This window comes from Vulpes vulpes, chromosome 11 (assembly GCF_048418805.1).
Source record: "Vulpes vulpes isolate BD-2025 chromosome 11, VulVul3, whole genome shotgun sequence".
Classification (NCBI taxonomy): domain Eukaryota; kingdom Metazoa; phylum Chordata; class Mammalia; order Carnivora; family Canidae; genus Vulpes; species Vulpes vulpes.
Genome location: NC_132790.1, coordinates 39,833,784 through 39,859,530, shown reverse-complemented (window position 1 = coordinate 39,859,530; position 25,747 = coordinate 39,833,784). Strand labels below are relative to the sequence as shown.

Sequence of the window (25,747 nt, the reverse complement as noted above, 5' to 3'; positions counted from 1 at the left end):
TATTTTCTCTGGCTACGTATTGCTAAGTATTGCTGCACACCCACTTTCGTGTTTTATTTGTTTTTTGGTATCCACCTCCATGGAATATCCTCTTCTGTTCCTATACTTTGAGCCTGTGTATGTCTTAAGAGCCAAAATGAATTTCCTTTACACAGTGGAGTTTTTTTTTTTTTTTTCTTCCAGCCACTATGTGCTTTGCTTGGTGAATTCAGTCCATTCATAATTACTGCCATCTTGCTGTGTGCATTCTGTTTGTTTTATTTGTAAAGTGAATTTCCATGATGATTTGTTCAGTCTTCCCTTTATATATATATATATATATATATATATACATATATATACACACATACATACATAAAACATACATAAAACATAAAACATCATCTCATAGGTAAAGTACTCCTAAGGGAAAACGTTTTTAGGAAATAGTTCAAGGACATTTTGTATGTAATAACATCTGATTAGTTACATCACACTGCCACGTTCATTCATTCATTTGTTCATAACGATCACCTATTGATTAAAGAGGATGAAAATAACTTAGGAAGCAATAACTTGCAAGTTACTGTAGTTGACCCTTGCACAATGTGAGGGTTAGAGGTGCCAATCCATCATACAACTTCACTCCCTAAAACTTTAACAGCTGATAGTCTACTGTTGAGCAGAAGCCTACCAATAGCAAAGTTTTGATTAACTCACACTTTGTACATGTATGCTGTATTCTTACAATAAAACTAGAGAAAAAATGTTAAAATCATCAAAAGTAAATGCATATATAGTGTACTGTAGGAGAAAAAAATCCATGTATTAAGTGGACATGAGCAGTTCAGACCCATGTTGTTCAAGGGTCAACTGTATTTTTAACTTTGTAAGAAACATCTCTTTTCCAAGTTCCTTGCCGTATTTTATTTTAGGGCATTTTCAGGTTCTTTCTGTCTTTCTGCCCTGTGACAAGTTGTTTTCACTGAGGAAGTTATGAATTTTTTTAAAGAGCCAAAAAAAAACTTCACAGTTGGACAGGATGGAAGTCTAAAATCAAAACCTGACATGAAAAGCAAGATTTATCAAAAAAACAATTTTATCCTAAGACTTTTCAGTAACAATTTCAGTGGCTAGCCACTTGGCTGAGGCCTTACTACTATAATGCTTCTGTCAGAGTTCCTGCTGCTGCTTGAATTGTAAAGGCTGCAATCGAAATGTGTTTCTTTACTTCTGTCCAGGCTGAACGAGGGTCATCTTTATTTTCAATATCAAACATAGCATCATAGATACCAGGAAAGGATTCTCCAGCATATTTGTTGTGACTGCTTGGAGCAAAGATGATGTGCCTAATAGAAAAAAAAAAAAAAGGTTGAGCTAAAGACTATATATATCATAAGTTACATTTTATATGCTTCTCTGTTTATTCCCTTTTGTTAGACTACATCTTAAGAATTCTATGTCTCCTTCTGGCATTCACTCTTTTACTCCAAAATGACCTATAATTGATTTAAGATACTTATGTATCTATTACTTATGTAATAGTGTAATTTTAAGCAATGAAAGCCGACTATGCATTAAGATTAGTCTCAAATTGTGTTGCCAACCCATACAAATAGAAGAAAATGAGTTCATATAAGTTGTGTACATCAGTTGTCTGACTGCCAGCATCTACCCACATGGTGATAACAAGTATGTTTTATGGGTGTATAAATAATGGGAGAGGAAACTAAAATATATCTGTGTTGCGTTTGTAAGAAATTCAACAAAAATAATTCTTGTTTGCAGTATTTTAGAACATTAAAAATCAGTGCACTTGTAATATAAAATATAAAATATAAATGGTAAGGATAATGAAGTCCATTCCACAAAGTTAAAGGAATTATATATGAATTGCCTGCAGACACATTTAATTTCTAATCTAAAAGGACAGTTTTGCCATTGATTTCCCATTTCATCTCATAAGTACCTGAAGAAATCAAGCTACTTCTCAATAACTCTGGAATTCTGCCTTCCAGAAAGGGACATATTTTATTGAACACTTATCAGGAATTAGGTCCAACAGTCAAATCCTACAGCTTCAAGATGTAAATCTGAGAATACTGAAACTATCTAAGTCAATATTAATCTTATAATGCAAATCATTTCAGTTATCCAAAGTACATCAAGATTTATTGCTCTTGGCTTTTAAATCATAATATAACCTCAAAGGAATTTTCTTTACTAAAGCCAGTATATGTGCTGAACTGTTCATAAACATTGATATTTTGACTTACATATGAGTTACTACAAATAAAGGTTATAGCTGTTCATTAATATACATTCCTTCTACCACAGAATTGTAAAAGCAAGAGTAAAAAAAATATAAAGATAAAATATAAAGACTGTACAAACCTGGTTTGAATCCTTGAATTGGCATCTAATACCCCTGTGACCTTTCACCTTGGTTAAATTCTTAGATATTCTTTGTGATGCAACTTTGAATAGAAATAGATTTCTATATATTAATTTTGTATCTTTACATTGAATTTGTTCATTTTAACAGGTTTTTGGTGGATTCCTTAGGTTTATCTACATATAAAGTCATCTGCAAATAATGGTTTTACTTCAGTATGAATGCCTTTTTTTGCCTAATTGCTCTGGCTAGGACTACCAATACTGTGTTGAAAAGAAGTGGCAAGAAAAAGCTTCCTTGTCTTGTTCCTGATTTTAGAGGAAAAGCTTTTAGCTTTTTACCATTAAATTGGATATTAGCTATAGATCTGTCAGACGTGCCCTTTATTGAGTTACATTTCTTCTCCTTGACTGTTTAATAAAAATGGATGTTGAATTTTGTCAAATGCTTTTTTTGCATCTATTAAAGACTTCATTTTGCTAATGTAATATATATAACATTGATTTGTGGATATTGAACCATCTACGTATCCCTGGAATAAATCCCATTTGTGGTTCATGATATTAATATATTGTTGAATTCGGTTGGCTAAATTTTGTGGAGGATTTTTGCTTCTATGTTCATCATATTGGCTGGTAATTTTCTTTTGACATCCTTATTTGATTTTCCTATCAGGGTAATGCTGGCCTTTTAAAAGGAGTTTGGAAGTGTTCCCTCTTTGACTTTTTGGAAGAATCTGGAAAGGATTGATACTATTTTTTCAGTGTTTGATTTCATCAGTAAAGCCATCTGGTCCTGGACTTTTGTTCATTGGGAGGTTTATGATTACTAAATCAATCTCACTAATAATTGGTCTATTCACATTTTCTATTTCCATATTCGTTTGTGATTCAGTTCTGAAAGTTTGTCTATATCTTAGGCTGTCCAATTTGTAGGCATATGATTGTTGGTAATAGTCGCTTATTTCCATGGTTGTTGGTAATAGTCTCTTATTTATTTCCATGGTATTAGTTGTAATGTCGTCTTCATTTATTTGACCCTTTCTCTTCTTTTCTTGGTGAATCCAGTGAATGGTTTATAAATTTCATCTTTTCAGTCAGTTCTTCACCTCTTTGAACTTTTCTACTTCCTTGATTTCCTTAGTTATTTCCTTCCAACTTTTGTGTTCAATTAGCAACAATCGTGCCTCGGATAAAACTCATTGACTACAATACTGCCACTGTGCAAAGCTAACTTTTGCATTTGTCATTCTACTTCCTTGAGGTGTGATGTTAGGTTGCATGAGAGTTTTACTTTTTTCCTGAGGTGTAGGGTATTCATTGCTGGTGAACTTCAATCTTAGAACTGCTTTTGCTGTATCCCATAAATTTTGCCATGTTGTATTTCCATTTTCATTTTTCTCAAGGCATTTTTTTTTGTTTTTTGATTTCATTGGTTGTTTAGTAGAATAATTTCCACCTATTTGTGAGTATTCCACTTTTATTCTTGTAATTGATTTCTAGTTTCATACCACTGTGGTCAGAAAAGATGCTGGGTATTTCATTATTTCATTCTTAAATTCATTAAGACTTGTTTTCTGGCATAACATAGGACCTATCCTGGAGAATATTTCACGTGCACTTCAAGAATGTGTATTCTGTTTTTTGGATGGAATGTTCTGTATATATCTTTTCGTTTTGTATGGTCTAATGTGTCATTTAAGGCTAATGTCTCCTTTTTTTTTTTTTTTTGTCTAGAAGCTAGCCATTTAAGTCTATTGTATTGCTATTTCTCTTTCAGTCTAATAATTGATATGTTTAGGTGCTTTTATGTTGGGTGCATAAATACTTACAAATGTCAAATCCTTTTGTTTGACCCTTTTATTGCATAATTTCTTGGCCATGTGTATGTTGTCTTTGGAAAAAATAGAGGTTCTCTGCCCATTTTTTAATCGATTATTAAGGTGTTTTGAGTGGCATCAATTAGTATTTTAGATATGAACCCCTTATTTGAATATATCATTTGCAAATATCTTCTCCCATTCTGTAGGTTGTCTTGTTATTTGGTTAATGGTTCCCACTACTGCACAAAAGCTTTTTTAGTGTGATACTCAGTTTATTTTTGCCCGAGGCCTATCCAGAAAATTGATTTGATACTGAGACACTTGTACCCCTGAAATAAATCTAACCTGATCACAGTGAATGATCCTTATATTATTGGATTCAGTTTACTATTTTGTGGAAGATTTTTGCATCTCTGCTCATGATTACTGGCTTTAATTTTCATAATATTTTAATTGCTATAGTCAAGATAACTGTACAGAAGAGTTGCTCTTGGGTGAGCAAAAGAAAATCATTACTTTTGATGAATCTAAAAGGTGAAGATGCTGTAAAGAATGAACAGTGGATTCAACAGTGGCAACAAAAGGTTTAGATTATTACATAAACTTAGGTAAAAAAGCAACAGCATACTTTGAGAGAATTGATTCCAGTATTGAAATAACTTGTACTGTGGATAAAATTTTATCAAATGGCATTGCATACTACAAAGAAATCTGGTAAATAGAAGAGTCATGCAATATGACAAAATTCATGCTTGTATTCCTTTAAGAAACTGCCACAGCCACTCCAGCCTTTGGCACCACCACTCTGATCAGTCAGCAGTCAATGTCAAAGCAAGACCTTCCCACCAGCAAAATGATTGCAACTACCTGTAAGCTTAAAAGATGGTTAGCATTTTTAGCAATGAAGTAATTAAAATATGTACTTTGTTTTTAGAAATGCTTTGCACACTCAATAGACTACCATATATAGTATAAACATAATATGTACTAGGAAACCAAAAAGTTCATTTGACTTGCTTTATTGCAGATATCTGACCTAATCTGCAGTATACCAGAAGTATGCCTATGCAGCTTTTTGGCATGTGGTTACTGGAGCCTTACCTTATGACAATGTATCAACTTAAAGTAGACTTTCATGAATGTTACAGTTTAACTTTGAAGGTATTCTAAAGCTCTCCCTTTTTAAAACTCTTATCTCCCCCACCACCGTGTCATTTTGAGGTCACATTTTACTTCCTCTTCATTTTGTGCATCCCTTATTATTGTAGTTATACTTTTACAACTTTTGTCTTAACCTTCATATTATTTAATCCATTACCGTTACTATAATGTTTACTAGTAAAATTTTCACTCTGTTTTCTTGCTACTAATTAGCACCTTTTCTTTCCAGCTTAAAGAACTTCCTTTACCATTTCTTATAAGGCCAGTTTAGTGGTAATGAATTCTTTTAGCTTTAGTTTGTCTGGAATGCTCTTTCTCCTTCAGTTCTGAGTGTTGTTTCAGTATATTCTTGGTTTGGATGTCTTACATAATCAAAGTGATAAAATCTTGCCAGTCCTTTCTGACCTGCAAAGTTCCTGCTGAAAAATCTGATTAGATTATGGAGGCTCTTTTGTATATAATAAGCAGTTCTTCACTTGCTTTTAAGATTCCTTGTTTTTGGCATTTTAATTATGTGTGTGGCTCTCTTTTGGTTCATTTTATTTGGAATTATCTATGGGCTTCCTGGATCTAGATGATTGTTTCCTTCTCTAGGTTAGGGAAGTTTTCAGCCCCTTTCTCTTCCTGTACTGGAAATGATGTTTTCCTGTAAGTCCCTTAAGCTTTTGGGGTGGTTTTTTTTCCCCCCTCTGCTCTGTTGGGTGAATTCTAGCCCCTGTCTTCAAGTTCAGTGATCCTTCTTCATCTAGTCTGCTGTAAACACCTCTAGTATACTTTTCAGTTCAGTTGTGTCCTTCAGCTCTGTAACTTCTATTTGTTATTTTTCAAGCTTCTATGTTCATCCATTCTTCCAAGTTTGGTTAACATCTTTATGGCCATACTTTGAACTCTTATCAGGTAGATTACTTACCTGTTTCATTAGATTATTTTTCTGTGGATTTACCTTTCATTGGAACATAGTCCTATGTTTATTTTTTGTACTATGTGTTGGTTTCTGTGCATTAAATGAAACAGTACTTCTCCTGGTATTGAAGGAGTGGCCTGGTGTAGATGAACCTTTTCATCCAACCTTGCTTTATCTCATTTGTATCTCAAACTTTTGTGACTGTCCAAGCAGGCTATTTTTAACAGGTCCTGGTAGTTGAGGGTTTTCCAAGACCTGTCACTGTACCAAAGGGGAATATCTCAGTCAGGAATTAAATTCAGGGTGATTAAAGTCTGCTGCTTGAGGGTCTGGCTTCCAAAGGATGTAAATGTTTCATCTTGTGGGACTGCAAGCATAAGTAAGCTGTGGTGGTCACCAGAGCCAAGTGATAAGGAGGTGTCCCTTAGACACAGTAGTAAAAACTGGGCTCCAGATGAGTTATATAAGCTGCATTATGGAATATACCAGCAGGCTGTTGTAAGAAGAGCCCCAACCTGCATTTCCATAGGTCTCCAGATATAAGCGCCAGATCTGAAGCTTGCCCTTCAGGTTGAAGCTCCAAGGATAAGTAAAATAGCCTTCTTTTACAAAAAGAAGAGGGATACATGTTTTAGTCTGCTCCGTGCAGTGGCATGGGGGTTACAGCCTGCCAAGCACTGTCTCTCTGGTGGTTTTAGCCTTATGAGGCCCAGCAACATAAGCCCCTCTGGCCCCCGGAGCCAGATGACCACAGGGTATTCTTTGGGTGGCAGCCATAGAAACCAGGGAGTAAGAGCTCCCCTCCAAAAGATGTTGGTGCTCTGGAACAGACAGAGTAGAGCACAAAAGATAGTACCTGCCCTCCAGGTCTCTGGTAAGGTTTACAGTTAATCCTTAGAAGTGTATTTAATTAGACACCTGCCCCTAAGGCTGTCCATGTTAGTAAACTTAAAGACATCTTTTCACTGGAAGACTGGGCTGCTTGGGTCTTGTTGCCTTTTGCTGTGCCTTAGGGGTTGTTGTTTATGACCTTTTTCTTCATTGGTTTCAGGCCTGTAGAACCTGTAAGCATTGCCCTACTGGCCACCAGAGCCAGACAATGTGCCGGTGTCCTCTGGCAGAAGCTGTAAAAATCAGGGTATCTGACAAAAGTATAAAATCCTTTTTGGGATATTTGCTCAAACTGGGGCATCCCCTATTTGAGGTATGAACCCTTCACTCCTCAAGGGAGAACCTCGGGTTTATGGCACAGTTCTCAGACTCTCTCCTACTCTTTGGTATGGCCTTTTTCTTACTTGACAGAAAGGGGTTCAGCTAGTTTTCAGGTCTTTTCAGAGGAAATGGTTCCATATGTAGTTGTAGCTTAAGTGTGTCTATGGGAGTTGGTGAGTTTAGGATCTTCCCATACTGCTATCTTACACCACCTTGACTTTAGAAAATAGTCTTAATATTCAGGTAATAATTCCAAATATATTTTTAAAATACAGTGTTTTGGAGGGATAATGTAATACTTACATTTAAAAATGTGTTTACTCTTTGATCCTGAAATCCATATACAGATTATATAGATACTAAGACAAATGTTCAAATAGGACACAGGGACATACTAAGGCATGGCAGTACTTTTTCGTAATAGTAAATAATTGGGGGAAAAAATTAAAAACTCAACAAGGACTTTATAAATTTATATATATATATAATATGCCATATAAATATATATATATATATATATATATATATATATAATATGCCATACAGAGGAACATTATGTCAGATAAGAGCTAAAACTATATTGACATGGGAAGATCTCTAAGATAAATTGTTATGAAAAAGCAAGATGCAAAATATATGGTCCTATTGAAATAGAAATGAATAAATATATAGATATATATATACACATTTTCTTTAACAAGAATAGCAAATTGCTGGGAGTGCATTACAGAAGGAGCACAGTCCTTTATCTTATAAGCTTCTATAGAGTGCATTCATTTTGAGAAAAAGATGTTTTGCTTTTGAATAATAGACTAATACAAGGAAGAGTGGGTTAATCTGTAAATTTGCTTTCAGCTTTTTGCCATGTAAATACTTAATTGATGGTTATTTGTATTAATAAGTAATGCAAAGTAGTATTATTTATCACTTTATAAAAATAGCCATTTACTGAGTAAATGCCTCTGAGTTAAATCTTCCACATGCCTGCAATGTATATACCTTTGCGGTGAAAACAATTAGAGTCTCCTTTTATAGCTAAGAAGCCTGAGGTTTAGGTAAGTATTTTGCTTAGGTTACTTAGCATGAGCCAGAGCCTGGCTCTAAAACCCTGTGCTTACAATTAAAGGTTAAGGGGCACCTGGGTGGTTTGCAGTTGAGCATCTGCCTTTAACTCAGGGCATGATCCCACAGTCTGGGATCAAGTCCCACATCGGGCTCCCTGTATGGAGCCTGCTTCTCCCTCTGTCTATGTCTCTGCCTCTTTCTGTATCTCTCATGAAGAAATAAATATTAAAAAAAAAAAAAAAGACGTTTCTTCAGTGTGGCAGCCACCTTCATAAACCTAAATTATTCTATGGAAATAGATCTGGATTTATCGTATTTGATTTTGAGGGCTGAACAGGGACCAAGAACATTACAAGGAAAACAATCTCTATGAAGAAAACTTTGTTAACACAGACCTTACTAAAGATGGGGTGGACTTCCTCGTGAGGTAGTAAACTTCCTATTACTGGAAGATTTAGAGGCTGGATAGCTACTTATCTCAGATGATACAGAAAAGATTAACAGAAGTTTGACCTACCTAAGTCATAAGATTCCCTTTAAGATTCTATAGCTTTTAGATTTTCTTACACAGAATTATTTTTCAACTACCATTTTTCATTTACATTTGCAGCAAAACAAACATGAATTTTTCTGATACAACTTTTAGTATTTTAAATAATCTAGCCCATATTCCTCTCAGCATACATCTTCACCTTCGATTTATCTAATGACAAAGAGTTTAAACCACACAGGTTTTGGTCAAGTATTTAATGTCCTTTAGAGAAATAGGTGTTGCTTCCTTACCTATAGAACCGCCTCCCTGGTAAACCAAGGGGATCGATGAATGCTCTCTCCAGGAGCATCAATTGGTCATTCATGATTCTCACTGCAATAGGACTTTGAAAATAATAAACAAATAAGTATAACCCTTCCCAGGGAACTATATTTTAAGATAATACAGGATAAAGCATGGAAAAATAAACTTCTAAAATCAATAGATTGAGAAAATGCATATTAACAGTAATGCTTTTATGCATATAATACATATAATGGCATCTTTCTATTATAATAAGACAGACCTATTGGAAATGATTTGTTTTTCAAGACCACAGAAAGATATTATTTCTTCCTAAGAAGAGAGCCTGGCCTGCAAAAAGGCAGATTGGGTGTACCATCAAGTTCTTGATAAGCCATTTCATTACACTGAATAAAGGCTGAACAACAACAAATGAAAGGAAAGTTGCAGTGGTTTGCAAGAAGAGTAGGAGATAGTTTTACATCAGGGGCAGGGAATCCCCTTTCACACTTGAAATTTGCCAACTCTTTTTGGGCATAAGTTCTCTGGGCTTTCCTACAACCCAAGGGGGGAGAGAAGCCTCTCAAAATGAGGGATACATCTTTCTGCCAATATGGGTGGTGGAAAGTTTATACTAATTTAAAACTTACTTATTAAGATCAACTTGTCTAAGTCTTCTATGAAAATCTGAAGCAGCATCTGAGAAGTTCTTCACAGCAGAAAATAAAGAATCTTTTTTAAAAATAGAAAAGTGGAAGGTAAATCACTAATTGCTTATTTCCTGCCCTCCCCATTCCAGGTTTATATGATTAAGTAGATACTGAAACAATTTTGAGCCTTCCTGTAGATCATGGAAATTCCCAGAAAATACTGTAATGAAACATACAAAATAGAAAATGTCTACATTGGTGTTTCAGGAAAGAACTTTTAAGAGTCTAGGACATAAATCTTTTAACTCATGATTTACCAGAAATGCATTGTTCATGTACTCATTTAATATATATTTATTGGTACAACTTACATATATGCTAGATACTAGGTACAGCTATCTATGAGCTATATTCCTGCAGTTAATACAGGCTAAAGTTAATCCCTCTTTGTAAAGAGTGCATGTAAGGTCATGTTTAAAGGCAACCTGTGACAAGCCAGCATATGTGGACTCAGAAATAGGATCTGGTTTCGTCTGGAAAGCTTTTTCCTTAGTATACAAAAATTCTAAGGAAAGTGAGAAGGTTCTCAGTGTATTTTTTTATTAAAACCACCTATTTATCATTTTCCATCTTTTCTAAATGGAACATTAACAAATTACTAATTTCCTTCTTTTCATTAATCCTGGGATGCAAGGGATACAATATTCATTTTACAGATAAAGCACTGTACTTCTAGATATAGGACTTCTGATAGATCACACAGCTAGTAAATAGTATATTCAGTATAAAAGAGAAGTCCTGTTTTTGTCCTAGACGACCGTTAAGCTCTCATTTTTATTGCTGTTTTTAAAACCATGTACCAAATAATATAGTAATAGATATTATGGAGGCTAAAGTGTTGAGAAAGGAATTTTAAATTTCCAGTGAACCACAATGAGTCCAGATGGATAAATGAAATGTATTCCTGGTATTCACACAGATGAACAATAACTTCAGCATAAGCATTTTCAGTAGAGTAGTAGGAAGACCATACACTGGAATGGTAGAAGGAAGAAAAGAACTAGAGACAGGAAGTGTCTGGATGGATTATATATCCATCACCCCTTTATTAAAACATTTTCTCCGGTACTGTTTTTGCCTGGCACTAAATGAAGAATTTTGACTGGGAATGAAGTAGGACACATTAGGTAGAAGAAATGTTTATAAGATAGAAAATTATAAGAGTGGTTAATGCAGGTGGAGTATCACCAATGAGATGGAGAGTTTGACAATATGGGGGAGGAGGAGTTAGGTATCAAGAGAGACTAGGTTAATTACCCTGTGTAAACAGAGTCCCTCCACTTTGTGTGCTTTCTCTTAGTTGGATGCTGACTTCAATTGATAAGTAATTAACCAAAAGAAAATCAGGGCATCTAGGAAAGGAATTCGATGCTGGATAGCCATAGAACTATGAATGTCCCTAGTAATTAACCAAAAGAAAATCAGGGCATTTAGGAAAGGAATTCGATGCTGGATAGCCATAGAACTATGAATGTCCCTTATTTCTCCCATTTAATTTCTCTTCACTTGCCCTAGCATTACAAAGATTCTCCAATTGAAATAAACACAATTTCCTAAATTTTCTTTGCATCATTTTATCTAGACCTTAGTACCTGTTGCTCATCATAACTTTGAAGATGACTAGTATGGATGTGGTAATATTCAAAAGCCATTACTGACTACTCTGTACTTCCTCTTTGTGTTCCTATAGTATTCTCTGTATACGACTAGAACAACTTGTCCTGGCATTTGGTCATCTCCCTCACATGAGATTCTGTACTCTTTGAGGACAATAACTTATTTTACACATCCTTATATCCTCCCAAGAAATAACACATCATAACTCGTAGATGGTAGACACTGAATACATATTTGATAATTTTGGTATATACTAAGAATGTGTATTTCCAGATTTTAAAAAAATAGTTATAATAAAGCCCTACTAGTAGGTAACATTCATGAGCATAAGTGCCTGGCACCATTGTTTCTATATATTAACCAACTGCATCACCCACAGCAGTCTTGGAAACAGGTTATATTTTCACTGGTAAGAAAACTGATAAGAAAAAAAAGGGATCAGGTACCTTTCCCAACATCACACGGTGATTAAATACTAGTTAGAGCCAAGATTTGAACTGGGTAACTATTTCCAGACTCAGTACTACAGCACTACATTTCATCCCTGCTTTGTAGGAGGCACATTGTATAGAACAGTAACTACAAAATGCCTATATAAATTATAAAATGAAAGAATGCTTGAGACCATGTAAAAGATAATCATGTAGGAAAATATATACAATAATAATGATAATTACATAGTGCAATTGGTTTTCTGTTTTCCCATCTTTGTGTAGTATTGTATTTTTAGCATATGAGCAGTAAAAATATTTTTAAAGGCAGCAATAAAGGGAAAATCTTTACCAACCCAATGTTTGTAGCACTAACTTAGCAAAACACTGGGATATATTCTAGGATGAGTGTATACAGTGATGACAAGAGGAGACTGTATCTTAAAGCTCTAACTTGAAGATTATAAAATACCCAGCCATTCTTACCAAATGATACTCCATGGTCTCTTAATTGCTGGTCATGTTTCTTAGATAAATTGTAGATACTTGTTGCATAGTTTTTCAAAGCTTTTGCATAATCTTCAATATTGAAAGGAATGATTTCAGAGTCTGCGAGCTCATAAACCAGTGCTGCTCGTAACTGAGCCACAGAGAGCTGTTTTTTAAATGTAGGGTCATAAAAATTCTCTACTAATTCAAACGTCTCATAAATCGTATGGTATACCGGGTAGCTGCTGTACTTTTCTGTTTTCTGAGAGGGGAGGAAAAGGGCAGGTATTAGATATAGACAAACATCAAATACTCAAAGGACTGATGTAATCATAAGTTCAGAAAAAAATAATACTAAGTGGCACCCTGAGTTTTATCACGATGAAGCAAAAAGAAAAAAGAAAAAAAAAGTTGAAATCTAACTATAACACTATCACCAGCTTAAAATTTAACTGCTTTATAATTCATGTAATCATTCAAAATACTTCCTGAAAGTTGTCTTTATTTCTGATAACTGAAATTAAGGAGTACATCCTCAAATTGCATATTAACACATAAAATTATCAATTGGATATGAAAGGTTCTGGGTGGCTAAGATCTGTACAGTTGAGGAATTCAGTATCTAAGCACCTTCTCTGCCTTTCCGAACAGTATAACCAAATGCCATTTACCCTTTATTACATAATTATGGGCTACCACTATAAATCATTACAAAGGGGTATTTTATATAAATATTTTTTGACTTCTTAGGGCTGCCTTTCCTAAATTTAGTTTTTGTCTGTTACTTTGCTCTAAGATTAACATTTTTTTTTTTTTGCTTTTAGTATCACTAAAAGGAATCCCGTTTCAGTCTCTTAATACTCTTAATCCACAAGGTCTTAGAAACTAGATAACTTTGTTCAGATTGATGACAGAATGTAAAAGAGTTTAATGAGTATTATACAGATTTATGCACTTGTTTTGGGTTACTTTGGAGCTGTTTTGGCTTTCATCTCTGTCCTTCGTCATATTCTGGATAGTCAAATTTGCATATTCTGCATAGTCAAGCATAGTCAAGCATAGTCTGCATAGTCAAGCTTTCATCTCTGTCCTTCGTCATATTCTGGATAGTCAAATTTGCATATTCTGCATAGTCAAGCAAGGTATTGGGGATTTGCGATTATGATTTGAAAATTACTAAAATCTGACAAATCTGAGTTTACCGATGTAATCTTCAGTTTGGTTTATCACATAATTTATAACATAGCAGCCATGGAATATGTTGGCATATCCTACGACCTGTATATCATCAATGTGTCTGAATAACAATGGTACAAAGTAGTCAGTGCAGAACAGAAACGAGAATCAACTTAAAAATTAGGAGGAACTTGTTTTATTCCCTGCTCCTCAAGAGCCCTGGACTCAGATGACAGGCAGGATGGGGATGTGAAGGGCCACGGACAGTAAAGACTCTTGGCCTGGCATCCCCTGTAACGAAAACAGGTTCTTCACCTGAACGTTTTCCTCAGGAAAAGGTGAGAAGAATGAGATTTTCCAACAAAAGCCTGTACAGAAAAAGGCTACAAACTACTTACTTGGTTCTGATAACCAGCCAAGTCCCTGGCATTACTCTGTCAGCTACCACCACTTCACTGAATAATCCTACAGGGAAAATTCATAGAATAACCCAAATTAATTCCTAGTCCATCTACAAAGGGACATGAAGTCAGCCTTTATCCCTGGAATTCTTCTGGGCCATGTGACCTGGTGCCCAAAACTAAACTGTTTAAAATTCCTAACAAAAAGTTGGATAAAGTGCTTTGTATCCAAAATAATAAAACGGCTTACCCTATTCTTCGTGTAACGAGCTCTGCCTGATGCAATTCCAAGTCTCTGAAAATAAGCTTCAAAATCACTTCCAGATCCAAGTTTGTTGATTCTAGATGTAGGATATAAATATATACACAGATGGGAGAAATAAATACATAAAAAAATTAGGAACTTAAATAAATGCAACAATGAATCCAAGCAAAGAACTGCATAGCACATTTACAAGAATTAGGAGAAGGTACAGCACTCCAGGATACTTTACTATCATGTCCTAGAAACTGGTGTGATAAACCTGTAATTCTGCATTGAGTGCAGCCAGAGTTCAACACTGCCAAAGACAGCAGCCTAGTGACTATAGTCGGATATTTCCAGCATTTTATGGCATTTATTTAGAGGGGAAAATAAGATTTGGTCACTACCCTCCAAGAACAATATTAAGAAAACTGCCATGATAAAATATATTTAAAAGAAAATAAATATATTTAACATCATGAGGAATCTAAATGTGCCCTATTTAGAAATTCAATTACAATATAGGGAATAGAAGGGAAGGGAGAAGAAATGGGTAGGAAATATCAGAAAGACAGAACATGAAGACTCCTAACTCTGGGAAACGAACTAGGGGTGGTAGAAGGGGAGGAGGGTGGGGGGTGGGGGTGAGTGGGTGACGGGCACTGAGGGGGGCACTTGACGGGATGAGCACTGGGTGTTATTCTGTATTTTGGCAAATTGAACACCAATAAAAAGTAAATTTATTATTAAAAAAAAGCAATATAGTTATTTGCATTTACTAAAGAAATGACTACACATTTTTGTATACATATGTAATGAAAATTCTTAATAGTAAAACAATATAAAACTACATATGCATTAGGAACAGAACTATATACTTCTAAACTATTATATGTTTGAGATTTAGACCTTGGATTTTTTTTTTTAAGGCTTTATTTACTTATTTGAAAGACAGAGGGAACACAATCATCAGGGAGGGGCAGAGGGAGAGGGAGAAGCAGACCCCCTGTTGAGCAGAGAGCTAAAGTGGCTTGATCCCAGGACCATGACCTGAGCCAAAGGCACATGCTTAACCAGCTGAGCCGCTCAGGTGCCCCTGACCTTGGATGTTTTTTAAAAGCTTTTCTTCTACTCCAGTATTTTCTTTTTAATAAGCATGTGAAATTTTTATAGTGGAAACACAAACCTTCACAAGACTTATTTGGAATATGGAATAAAGTTATAAAGTCCTACCATCATCTGCTAGTTTTCAGAGATAGTATTGCAGGAGAAAAAAAATTCAAGAAAGCTGCTGTTGTATGAATAAGTAGTAAAAAACTAATAGTATTCTAAATTGATTACAGGTAGGAGTGCCTGGGTGGCTCAGTCGGTTAAGGATCTGCCTTCGGCTCAGGTCATGATCTCAGGTCAGATCTCCCCTCAGCAAGAAGTCTGCTTCTCCTTCTCTCTCTCTCTCTCTCCAACCCCCCCTTAAATATTTTTTAAAATAAATTGATTACAGGTAAAGGCACAATTTGGTTTTTATAATGCCCCTTTGGTTTAGAAGAAGATAATCCACTTTTTGACATCATCATTATCATTTGGAGTTAATACATCTAATATCTGAAATTTAATGCAAAAATGCAAAATAATACCTGTTAATGTGACATAATTTTGACAAAATCTGCAAAACTGGAATCTATTATAGATTCTAAGACTTGGCTATTCTGTCTGATTAGCAAATCAAAGGCTACAAAGAGGGATTCTGTGGGATTATCTTTACTCTGTTGACACATCTGAGAATTGCATGTCTGGAGAAATAAGGGGCAAAGAGGAGTTCATAACTTGTCCTATGGTAGAAAGCATAATTTACCTAGGAAAATTTATATTTTCAGATGAAGGATCCTTTTCCAACCAGCTTTCATAAAGAGATTTACTCTCAAAACCATCATCTGGGCTAGAGATCTGCAAAGAAAAACATTGTGAATTAGAGGCAGAAGCAACTAAACTTATGCCAAAAATGAAGCCATATGCGATCAATTTCTAATTATATGGATGTGTGTCATGTTCTTAATAGAAAAACAAAAGCAAATGGCAAGGAAAAAATCCAACCAAATTCTCGTTCAATTTTGTTGCCTGCCTAATGTAATTTTGCCATGTACTTGGGGTAAAATTTCCTGCTTCTTTTGGTAAACTTTACGAGAGTTTCAGATTTTTAACAAATGTCATCACTTTGATTTGTGGCAGCTTAGATTTCTTTTAGTAGCAAGTCAAACTTTGGGTAGATGATTTACTTTAATAAATTGCTTTTGTTCAAGAAGACCTGTAAGAAGAGGCCTCAGGGCAACATATATGGGTGAAGAAGCTGAGCTTGAAATTGGCAACGTAAGTCCTGGTTTGGTAAGGCAGGTGGGTGAAGGAAGAACTGCTATTTTAGAAAGTCAAATTATATTTAAACAGAGTTGGAATTTGATGCATTTTAAAAGCTTGCATAACGTCATATTCCTATTTAGAAATTTTAAGAGCTTCTATGAATACATGAACCTCTGTACCCTCATTAAAAGTATGCCCATAAACATACTTTTCTTTTTCCACTCTAAGAAAAGCAGGGCCACGTGGTGGAAAAACTGTAGACTACGAAAGCTAACATCTATTTTAGATTCGTATTATCACACATACAGCCTGAAATTTGGTTATAGATCTGCTTTGTTCAAAAAAAAATAGATAAATAAAATAAAAGGAAAAAAAACAAACAACAAAAAAAGGCATACTGTACTTATGCAGCTCTGAAAGCATTATAACCTTTGGTGTACTGCTTCCCTTCTTTAAACCCTAGTTTTCTGAGGCACTGGGTAGCTCAGTGGTTGAGCGTCTGCCTTAGCTCAGCTCGTGATCCCAGGGTCCTGCAGGGAGCCTGCTTCTCCCGTGCCCTACATCTCTGCCTCTCTCTCTCTCATGAATAAATAAAGTCTTTTAAAAAGCAAAACAAAACAGAAAACCCTAGTTTTGTCACACTGCAGAAGTGGGGATAGTAGTCCCCATCTGAACATAAACATCAATTCCTCTGATATTTTCTTTGGCCTTCTACAAAGTTGGTTGTTGCCTCATCACTGCATAGGAGGCCCTCAGCTTGGAAACAGTCCTGACACTCTAGTCATCCCCTTGCCCACCAGCATGTTGCAGCTTTGGAGATGTTTTGTTCGTTTCCAGCCAAATCACTGGGTTCTATCCTACTCTGTTCCTGACAACTTGCAATAGCTGAGAACCTGCTCCAACTCACACATCCTGCTTATTAGATTGAATCCTTGAAAAATCCTTTCATTTTCTGGAATCACCATCTCAGTCTAGCACTAACCAGAATGGTGTCCCTTCAGCCTACTTCACATTGTAATGTGATACCTACTTCAAAGAAATATTTTTGTAATTAAAATCTATAATGAACAATTTAAATGAAGTTCACAGATGTTGAAGGATTATGTAATTTTTAGAGTACAGAGTTCAGAGTATTTTTTATCAGTAATATTTACAAAATTCCTGAATGATTAAGTAGAATTATCTCCATTTTGCTGTTAGAGTCACTACAGCTTAATCTATTCAGTACACTGGTACAGAGTGATCTTTCTAATGAACAAATATGAACTGTATAATCTTGTTAAAGATTTTTTAAGTTCTCCATCACCAGATTTCTGAATTTGTCCTACTTGTCAGGCTCCATTTCTTACCATCTTTCCACCAAAACCTTATGCTTACAGTCTCTTTCATATCTCCACATCTGTTTTAGGTACTATGTTCCATGCTGAGAATGCCTTCTCTCTTACTTTCACATACTTCCATTTTACAGCCCAAGCACTAATTATTCTGTAAACGTCTTCTGATGCTTCCCCAGCTACCCCAGGATTTCAGATTCTCTATCCCATAACTATTTTCCATTGTTTGTAGTATCTAATATTCTACTGAAGTGTAATTCCTCACTTATAAGTGTATATCCTCTCTAGATTACTAAGTATTTGGATTCCGTGACTTTGTCTTTTTATCATTGTTACTGCTAGAATTCACATTAGAGGGCCCTGAACCCAAGGCTTTTTCCACTTCAGCTCACTGAAAATACCTCTACCACATGAAACTGTATACCCTATGCATGACAAAAGTGCACTCAATTATTAACAACTGCTATTAGAAGACACTAGTAATACTATTTTTATAGTTAGGACATTTAAATAGTGTATTAAAGATTTTGTTCTGACTTGGTATTTATACAGATCAGCTTTGAATTTTTAAGGTACAGTTTACACATCATACCACTAATTAAGAAAACAGGTGTTATTCACTTATCCATTCATCAGAAAACATTAAGACATCTATTTACCTCTTTTGTCAGCTTATATACCAATTGGTAAAGAAGGGGTGTACAGTCAACTCTGAGAGTATAATTGCCTGAAAAAATAAAATACAGTGATTTTAATACTTCCAAATGAAATTCCAATGTCTAATTCTATTGTTAATTGTAAACAAGATATAATAGATTTGAAATTGGAGGCATCATTTCCAAGGAATTAGAATAGAGTAGAAATAGTTCTTTAGGAGCAAGAGATGCTGTAGGGTATATTTCAGACACAGGTATAGGAAGACTTTGCTAAGGCAGCAGGTCCCATAGTAATCATAACATCATTCTTAAGGTAGTATCTCTTACGGGGACTGGCAAAGGATGTAGTAAACTATATCATTCATTCCTTACTTAATTCAACAGTATCAAGACATGAGAGTAGAGCATTTCAGTAACTTTATAAGTATGCTCTGAAATTTACCTAGACCTCATCATACAATGAAAGCCTAGAGACACAAATGTCCCATACCAGGTTCCTAGGGAAGTCTATAGTTGTGCTTATCTCAAATTGTTCCAATACATAAAGGAAATATTTCTACATGGAATATTTTGTAAAATATTCTGAAATATTTTAGCCTAATTCCTGTAATATCACCACAGGAAGAATATGGTTAATACTAGTAGAGTTTTAAGTAGTAATTCAAGATAGGCAAATGGCAAATATACTAAAGAAATTAAGATCAATAGTTTAGTTATGAATCATATTGATTCATTTGAATCATAATTTTCTCTGGCAAAATGGAACATGAAGATATCACTGAGGAATTTCATAGAAAAATAAGTTTACAAGTTACAATTTGCAGACTTAAAAGATGATATGCTTTTTAATAATCTGAAAGAAAATTTACCTTCTATAGATGAATCTGAGTTGATATAAGCAATGCTTCTCTCCTGGAGTGTTTTTACATTCTCCTACAGTTGAAGCAAAGTTGTTACTGAATTCACAATATTTACAATTGTGGAAATGTTAAAAAAAAAAAAAAAAGAAAATTAATGCCTAGGTCTTTGACTACAATTTCTAAGGAAATGCAGATATCTGGCTGATTGACAGCATTAATGCAATTAAAATAAGGAAAATACCAGGTAGCTACTGTTTGCAGGAATTGTCAGAAGTATTTTCAAAGTGTGGTTCCTTGATTACTTGGCATTAGGATATAAAGTGCTGAGGCTCCCCAATTCTGGGCCCTCCTGCAGACCTGCTGAGGAAGAATTTCTGAAAGGTCAGGGAATCTATTTTCTACAAAGTATCTCTGGAAATCCTTACACACACTGAAGTTTAAGAGATCTATTGAGACTGGATAACGAAGTAAAATTTTAAAAGTGAGAATCCCACTTACCTATTTTTAAAAGAAGAGATATGAAGAAAAAATTTTAAAAAGGATAGGAAAACCACAGAGAAGAAAAGACATTTCAATAATCTCTCTCCCTCCTCTCCTCCCCTCCCTCTCACTTTAACACACACATACACAGACACGCAAAATAATACCACCACATTGATGAAAATATGCTGAAGGAGCCTTTTTACTTCTAACTTGCTACCTCATAAGAACATGCTATCATAGGAGGCAGTCCAAGATAGAAGCATAGAAATAGCCTGAACTCAGTTCCCGGACACACCAAATCTATACTTACATATGGAGCACTTCCTATATGAGGAGGAACTAAGGGCTGACCGAAAAGCTTCTGTACAACAAAGAATAGAAGGACCACATAAAGGAACAGGAGAGACACAGTAACCTTGGTAACAACCACCCCTCAGGGAGGATATCACTGAGGGGCCCATGTGCAGACTTATCCACCCTGGGGCACTGAAAAACAAAACAAAAATTGTAGTTTAAAGGGAAACTAGACTATTAAGTGAAGGAAATTCATTTATTAATAACTCTAGAATGTCTGCCAAGTGGTAGAACTGCTGAACTCTCCAGGATCAGAGGTATTCAGGCCCCTAACCTAATGCCAGCTCCAACTGCCCATCAAGGTGACCCAGGCACAAAGCACCCTCATCTTACCTAAGCCTGGTCTCATGCCATCTCCAGCCATCCCACCAAAGCAGCCCAAAAACCCCTGGCCTGAGCCTATTCCATTTCAGCTGTCCCTCCAGAGTGACCATGGTGCCAAGCACTCCAGGAACGCCTGGATTACACTTGCTTCAGTCGTAACTGACCTGACAGAGTGCTTCTATGCAGAGTGCCCCAGCTAACACCTATCCAGCACCAGCCAGCTAGCCAAAACCACCAAGTACACAGCTTATACAGGGGACATTTTTACATATCACCACTTCAAGACTAGGAGAGGTGGCCATTCCACCTAATTCATCGAAACAAAGAGAAAAATCAGAAGAGAGGAAGTTCCAAACAAAAGAACAAGACCCAGAAAAAGAACTAAATGAAACAGATAATCCATCTGTTTATAATCCATCTTTGAACTCCTTATAAAGAGTTCAAAGTAATGGTCATTATGATGCTCACCAGACTTGGGAGAAGAGTGGATTAATTTAGTAAGAACTTCAACAAAGAGAAAATCTAAAAAGGAACCCACCAGAACTCAAAAATACAACTAAATGACAGCACTAGAAGGAATCCACAGCACAGTAGAGGAAGCAGAACAGATGAGTGAGCTGCAAGACAGGGAAACCAAGCAACCAAGGTGAACAACAAAAGGAAAAAAAAATAACATTAAATTTATTACTATTTTTAAAGATTTTATTCATGAGAGAGAGAGAGGGGGGCAGAAACATAGGCAGAGGGGAGCCCTCTTGCACTGTTGGTGAGAATGTAAATTGGTGCAGCCACTATGGAAAAGTGTTGAGGTTCCTCAAAAAATTAAAAATAGAATAATTCTATTTAATTTAATTCTATGTTAAACATATGATCCAGTAATTCTACCACTATTTACCCAAAGAACCTGAAACACTAATTCAAAAAGATCTATGCATCCCTGTATATATTACAACATTATTTTCAATAGCCAAGATACAGAAGTAATTCAAGTATCCATCAATGGATGAATAAAGATGAGGTATATGTGTGAGTGTACACTGGATTACTACTCAGGCATAGAAAGGAATGAAATTTGCTGTTTGTGACAACATACATGGACCTAGAGGATATTATGCTAATTGAAGTCAGAGAAAAATACTGTAGAATTTTACTTACTTAGAATCTAAGAAATAAATGAACAAACAAAAGCTCATAAATATAGAGAAGTGGTAGTTGTCAGAAGGGAGGGGAGTAGGAGGATGGCAAAACAGGTGACAGAATTAATAAGTACAAACTTCCAGTTGTAAATAATTCATGAGGATGTAAAGTACAGCATAGTCAATAATATTATAATCTTGTATGGTGATAGATGGGAACTACGTTTACTGTGGTGAGCATTGCATAATGTATAAAATTGTCAATCCACAACTTGTACATCTGAAATTAATATAATATTATCTGTCGGGATCCCTGGGTGGCGCAGTGGTTTAGCGCCTGCCTTTGGCCCAGGGCGCGATCCTGGAGACCCGGGATCGAATCCCACGTCGGGCTCCCGGTGCATGGAGCCTGCTTCTCCCTCTGCCTGTGTCTCTGCCTCTCTCTCTCTCTCTCTCTCACTGTGTGCCTATCATAAATAAATAAAAATTAAAAAAAAATATTGTCTGTCAACAATACCTAAATTTTAAGATTATAATAAAAAAAATTAAAGCTGTGAGTGGTTATGGCACAAGTGAGGACCGCTGGCTATATTCACTTGACCACAATGGCCAGATGGCAGTTGCCCCTGCTATAAATGCATATAGAGTCAGAGTGTCCACTATAACACATTTTTAGTAGAAAGAAAGATTCCTTAACTATATTTAAAGAAAGTATGCTACTGAATATGATCAAGAATTGAAAACTGTTACAATTGTCCCTAGCCCAGATTTATTTAGATTAATGCAAAGTATATTTATTTCTTTATAGCTTAGATTTTTTTTATCCTTGAGCTGCTTAAAATTAGAGACACATATTTATATTTACATGTATTCACAAGAATTTACATTTCCATAGGAAATTTATCAAAATTAATAGTCTGCTTCCAAAATGCATATTCATAATTACTGATGTGATGACAAAACTTTGCAACATCCACTGAATATAAGGGTAATAGGAGACAAGTAACTGTATGATTTTATCCCCATATTTGTTTCATTCACATTACTATTTTAAAGTGCAGTGAGAAAGGGACATCTGAGTGGCTCAGAGGTTGAGCGTCTGCCTTTGGCTCAGGGCGTGATCCCGTAGTCCCAGGATTGAGTTCTGCCTCGGGCTTTCCACATGGAGCCTGCTTCTCCCTCTGCCTACGTCTCTGCCTCTCTCTCTCTCTGTCTCTCGTGAACAAATAAGTAAAATCTTTTAAAAAAATAAAGTGAAGAGGAAATGAGTCAGGAGGAAAGTATTTGAAAATTAAACAAGAAATGTATGACATGCTTTAAAATAATTCTATAGGGATCCCTGGGTGGCGCAGCGGTTTAGCGCCTGCCTTTGGCCCAAGGTGCGATCCTGAAGACCGGGAATCGAATCCCACGTCAGGCTCCCGGTGCATGGAGCCTGCTTCTCCCTCTGCCTGTGTCTCTGCCTCTCTCTCTCTCTCTCTCTCTCTCTCTCTCTGTGTGTGTGACTATCATAAATAAATAAAAATTAAAAAATCTTTAAAATAATTCCATAAAATCTCAACTCATAAAAAAAATCTCAACTCATAAAAGATAAATACATGGTTCAGGGAGATTAAGTGCTTTTATATATTGCACCTGTCTTTACAAAAATGTGTGTCCTTAACATTGTACATTAAAGAACTTTGTCACTCAGTGGGAGGCCTAGGGAAGATGATGAAAGAAGGGGGCCTAGGAGAAACACCTACAGATCAAGCATTAGGAGCCAGTGTGAAATGAAAAAAATCAATCATATCTGAAATTCAATCATACCATAAATATCTGAAATTATAAAGGCAATTTACTAAAGTAATTCCATTTCCAAGATTATCTTCTACTCAATAATCAACCACTTACCTTTTTTAAAATGGTAATATATACCTATGGTTGCAATGTATATGGAGTCTACAAATATGAAATTATAATCCAGTCACCTTACTAGATCACAGGTTTTCTTAGATAGAACTCCAAAGCAACTTCAAAACTTGAAAATCAACTCCAAGGATCTGTATCCATTTTTACATAGGCCCATCTACTTTCAGAAAAGCTTGCTAGGTCTGATTATTCTTTTTTATTTTTTTTTAAATTTTTTTATTATTTATGATAGTCACAGAGAGAGAGAGAGAGGCAGAGACACAGGCAGAGGGAGAAGCAGGCTCCATGCACCAGGAGCCCGATGTGGGATTCGATCCCGGGTCTCCAGGATCGCGCCCTGGGCCAAAGGCAGGCGCCAAACCACTGCGCCACCCAGGGATCCCCTGATTATTCTTTGAGCTTACAAATTTCAATTAGCAAAACAAATACAATCAGGAGCCAAAATGTTTTGACAAGAATAAATTTGGATTTAGTCCAGTAATTAAGAGATTACTCTGCTTTGCCAAACTGATGTGAAAATAAAAACAAACTTTCTTAAATTCTTGAGTCTTTCTCCCAATTAAACCTATTTTAGGTCATGGAATCTATCTCTGTATCTCTGCTCATCCTGAGATACAGGTACTTGTTTCCCTGTTATTAAGAAACTAACAAGAGGGATCCCTGGGTGGCGCAGCGGTTTAGCGCCTGCCTTTGGCCCAGGGCGCCATCCTGGAGACCCGGGATCGAATCCCACATCGGGCTCCCGGTGCATGGAGCCTGCTTCTCCCTCTGCCTGTGTCTCTGCCTCTCTCTCTCTCTCTCTGTGACTATCATAAATAAATAAAAATTAAAAAAAAAAAAAAAGAAACTAACAAGAGCCTCTGGTCATACTTACCTCAGCCCATTCTGTGGAGCCCAGCAGCCCAAACTCTTCTGCGTCCCAGCTGGCAAAAATGATGGTTCTCCTAGGTCTCCAGCCTGCAATCATTGTTAACATACATTAACGTGCCTAAAAATAGAGGACAATTAAGTGAGTCCCTTTTTGTCATCAGCTACCGAGGAAGCATTATTCACCTCTGCTCATCAGTTTTCCAAAACTTTGGACGATTTCTTGCAAAACAGCAGCCCCACTGGTCGGGTCAATTGCTCCAAACACCCAGGAGTCTCGATGACCTCCTAGAATAACGTACCTATCTGGAAAATAATGCGTTCAAAAGAACCACAACTTTGAATACATTACAAAGAGTTGCATTTTAGGTTTTTTTTTTTTTTTTTTTTTTTTTTTATTTATGATAGTCATACAGAGAGAGAGAGAGAGAGAGGCAGAGACAGGTAGAGGGAGAAGCAGGCTCCATGCACCGGGAGCCCGATGTGGGATTCGATCCCGGGTTTCCAGGATCGCGCCCTGGGCCAAAGGCAGGCGCCAAACCGCTGCGCCACCCAGGGATCCCCATTTTAGGTTTTTAAATTAAACTTCCTTTTGGTTGAGATTCTTCCATACGGGGAAAAATAAAAATCAACACTATAGAGATTCCTTTTAGAGTCGTACTATTTTTTTTTTCCCCAAATGTAGCTGTTTCACATCCGTCAAGGAAAAAGAATCAATTCCTGACTGAAGTTTGTTTTCTCTTACTCTTAAACTTAGTAAAAATGAAGTGTTTAAAAAAATTCAGACTTACCAGGTTCCACAGATCCTCTGATCGTTCCAATGACATTGTAAATCCTTGTAATTTTATTAGTGTTATGAACGTGCATTCTTACCTTCCTAGAATTTCAAAGGGAATAAATTACTTTACATGCATTACATCAAAGAGTTTTGTTCCACAATCGTATTATGAAAAAATCTCAAAATTACAGAAAACTGTATAACAGGACAATGAATTCCCATATATCCAGCCTAAATTCAATAATTAATATTGTTGATGTGTGCAATTTGTAAACGGTTAATGCATTTTACTCCTAAGTACTTTAGCAAGC

General features: G+C 35.9%; 1 protein-coding gene and 1 pseudogene across 3 annotated transcripts in view; both read right to left on the bottom strand.

The window, feature by feature from the left end:
- Positions 1 to 392: 392 nt before the first annotated feature.
- NAALAD2 (N-acetylated alpha-linked acidic dipeptidase 2) overlaps positions 393 to 25,747 on the bottom strand; it is a 48,956-nt gene continuing 23,601 nt past the window's right edge. For 2 of the 3 annotated variants that reach the window (XM_025993199.2, XM_072726159.1), the window contains 11 exons: positions 25,450 to 25,535; positions 24,845 to 24,964; positions 24,666 to 24,748; positions 19,593 to 19,656; positions 18,727 to 18,794; positions 16,234 to 16,325; positions 14,388 to 14,478; positions 12,558 to 12,822; positions 9,964 to 10,045; positions 9,322 to 9,414; positions 393 to 1,328 (listed from right to left, as the gene is read on the bottom strand). In XM_025993199.2, the coding sequence (XP_025848984.2) occupies positions 1,139 to 1,328; positions 9,322 to 9,414; positions 9,964 to 10,045; positions 12,558 to 12,822; positions 14,388 to 14,478; positions 16,234 to 16,325; positions 18,727 to 18,794; positions 19,593 to 19,656; positions 24,666 to 24,748; positions 24,845 to 24,964; positions 25,450 to 25,535 (1,234 nt within the window). In that variant the 3' untranslated portion in view covers positions 393 to 1,138. Of the gene's footprint in view, positions 1,329 to 4,598; positions 5,071 to 9,321; positions 9,415 to 9,963; positions 10,046 to 12,557; positions 12,823 to 14,387; positions 14,479 to 16,233; positions 16,326 to 18,726; positions 18,795 to 19,592; positions 19,657 to 24,665; positions 24,749 to 24,844; positions 24,965 to 25,449; positions 25,536 to 25,747 lie in introns of those variants that run through there. The other variant, XM_025993200.2, reaches the window with a different exon arrangement.
- Positions 3,529 to 3,605, bottom strand: LOC140594539 (U4 spliceosomal RNA; annotated as a pseudogene).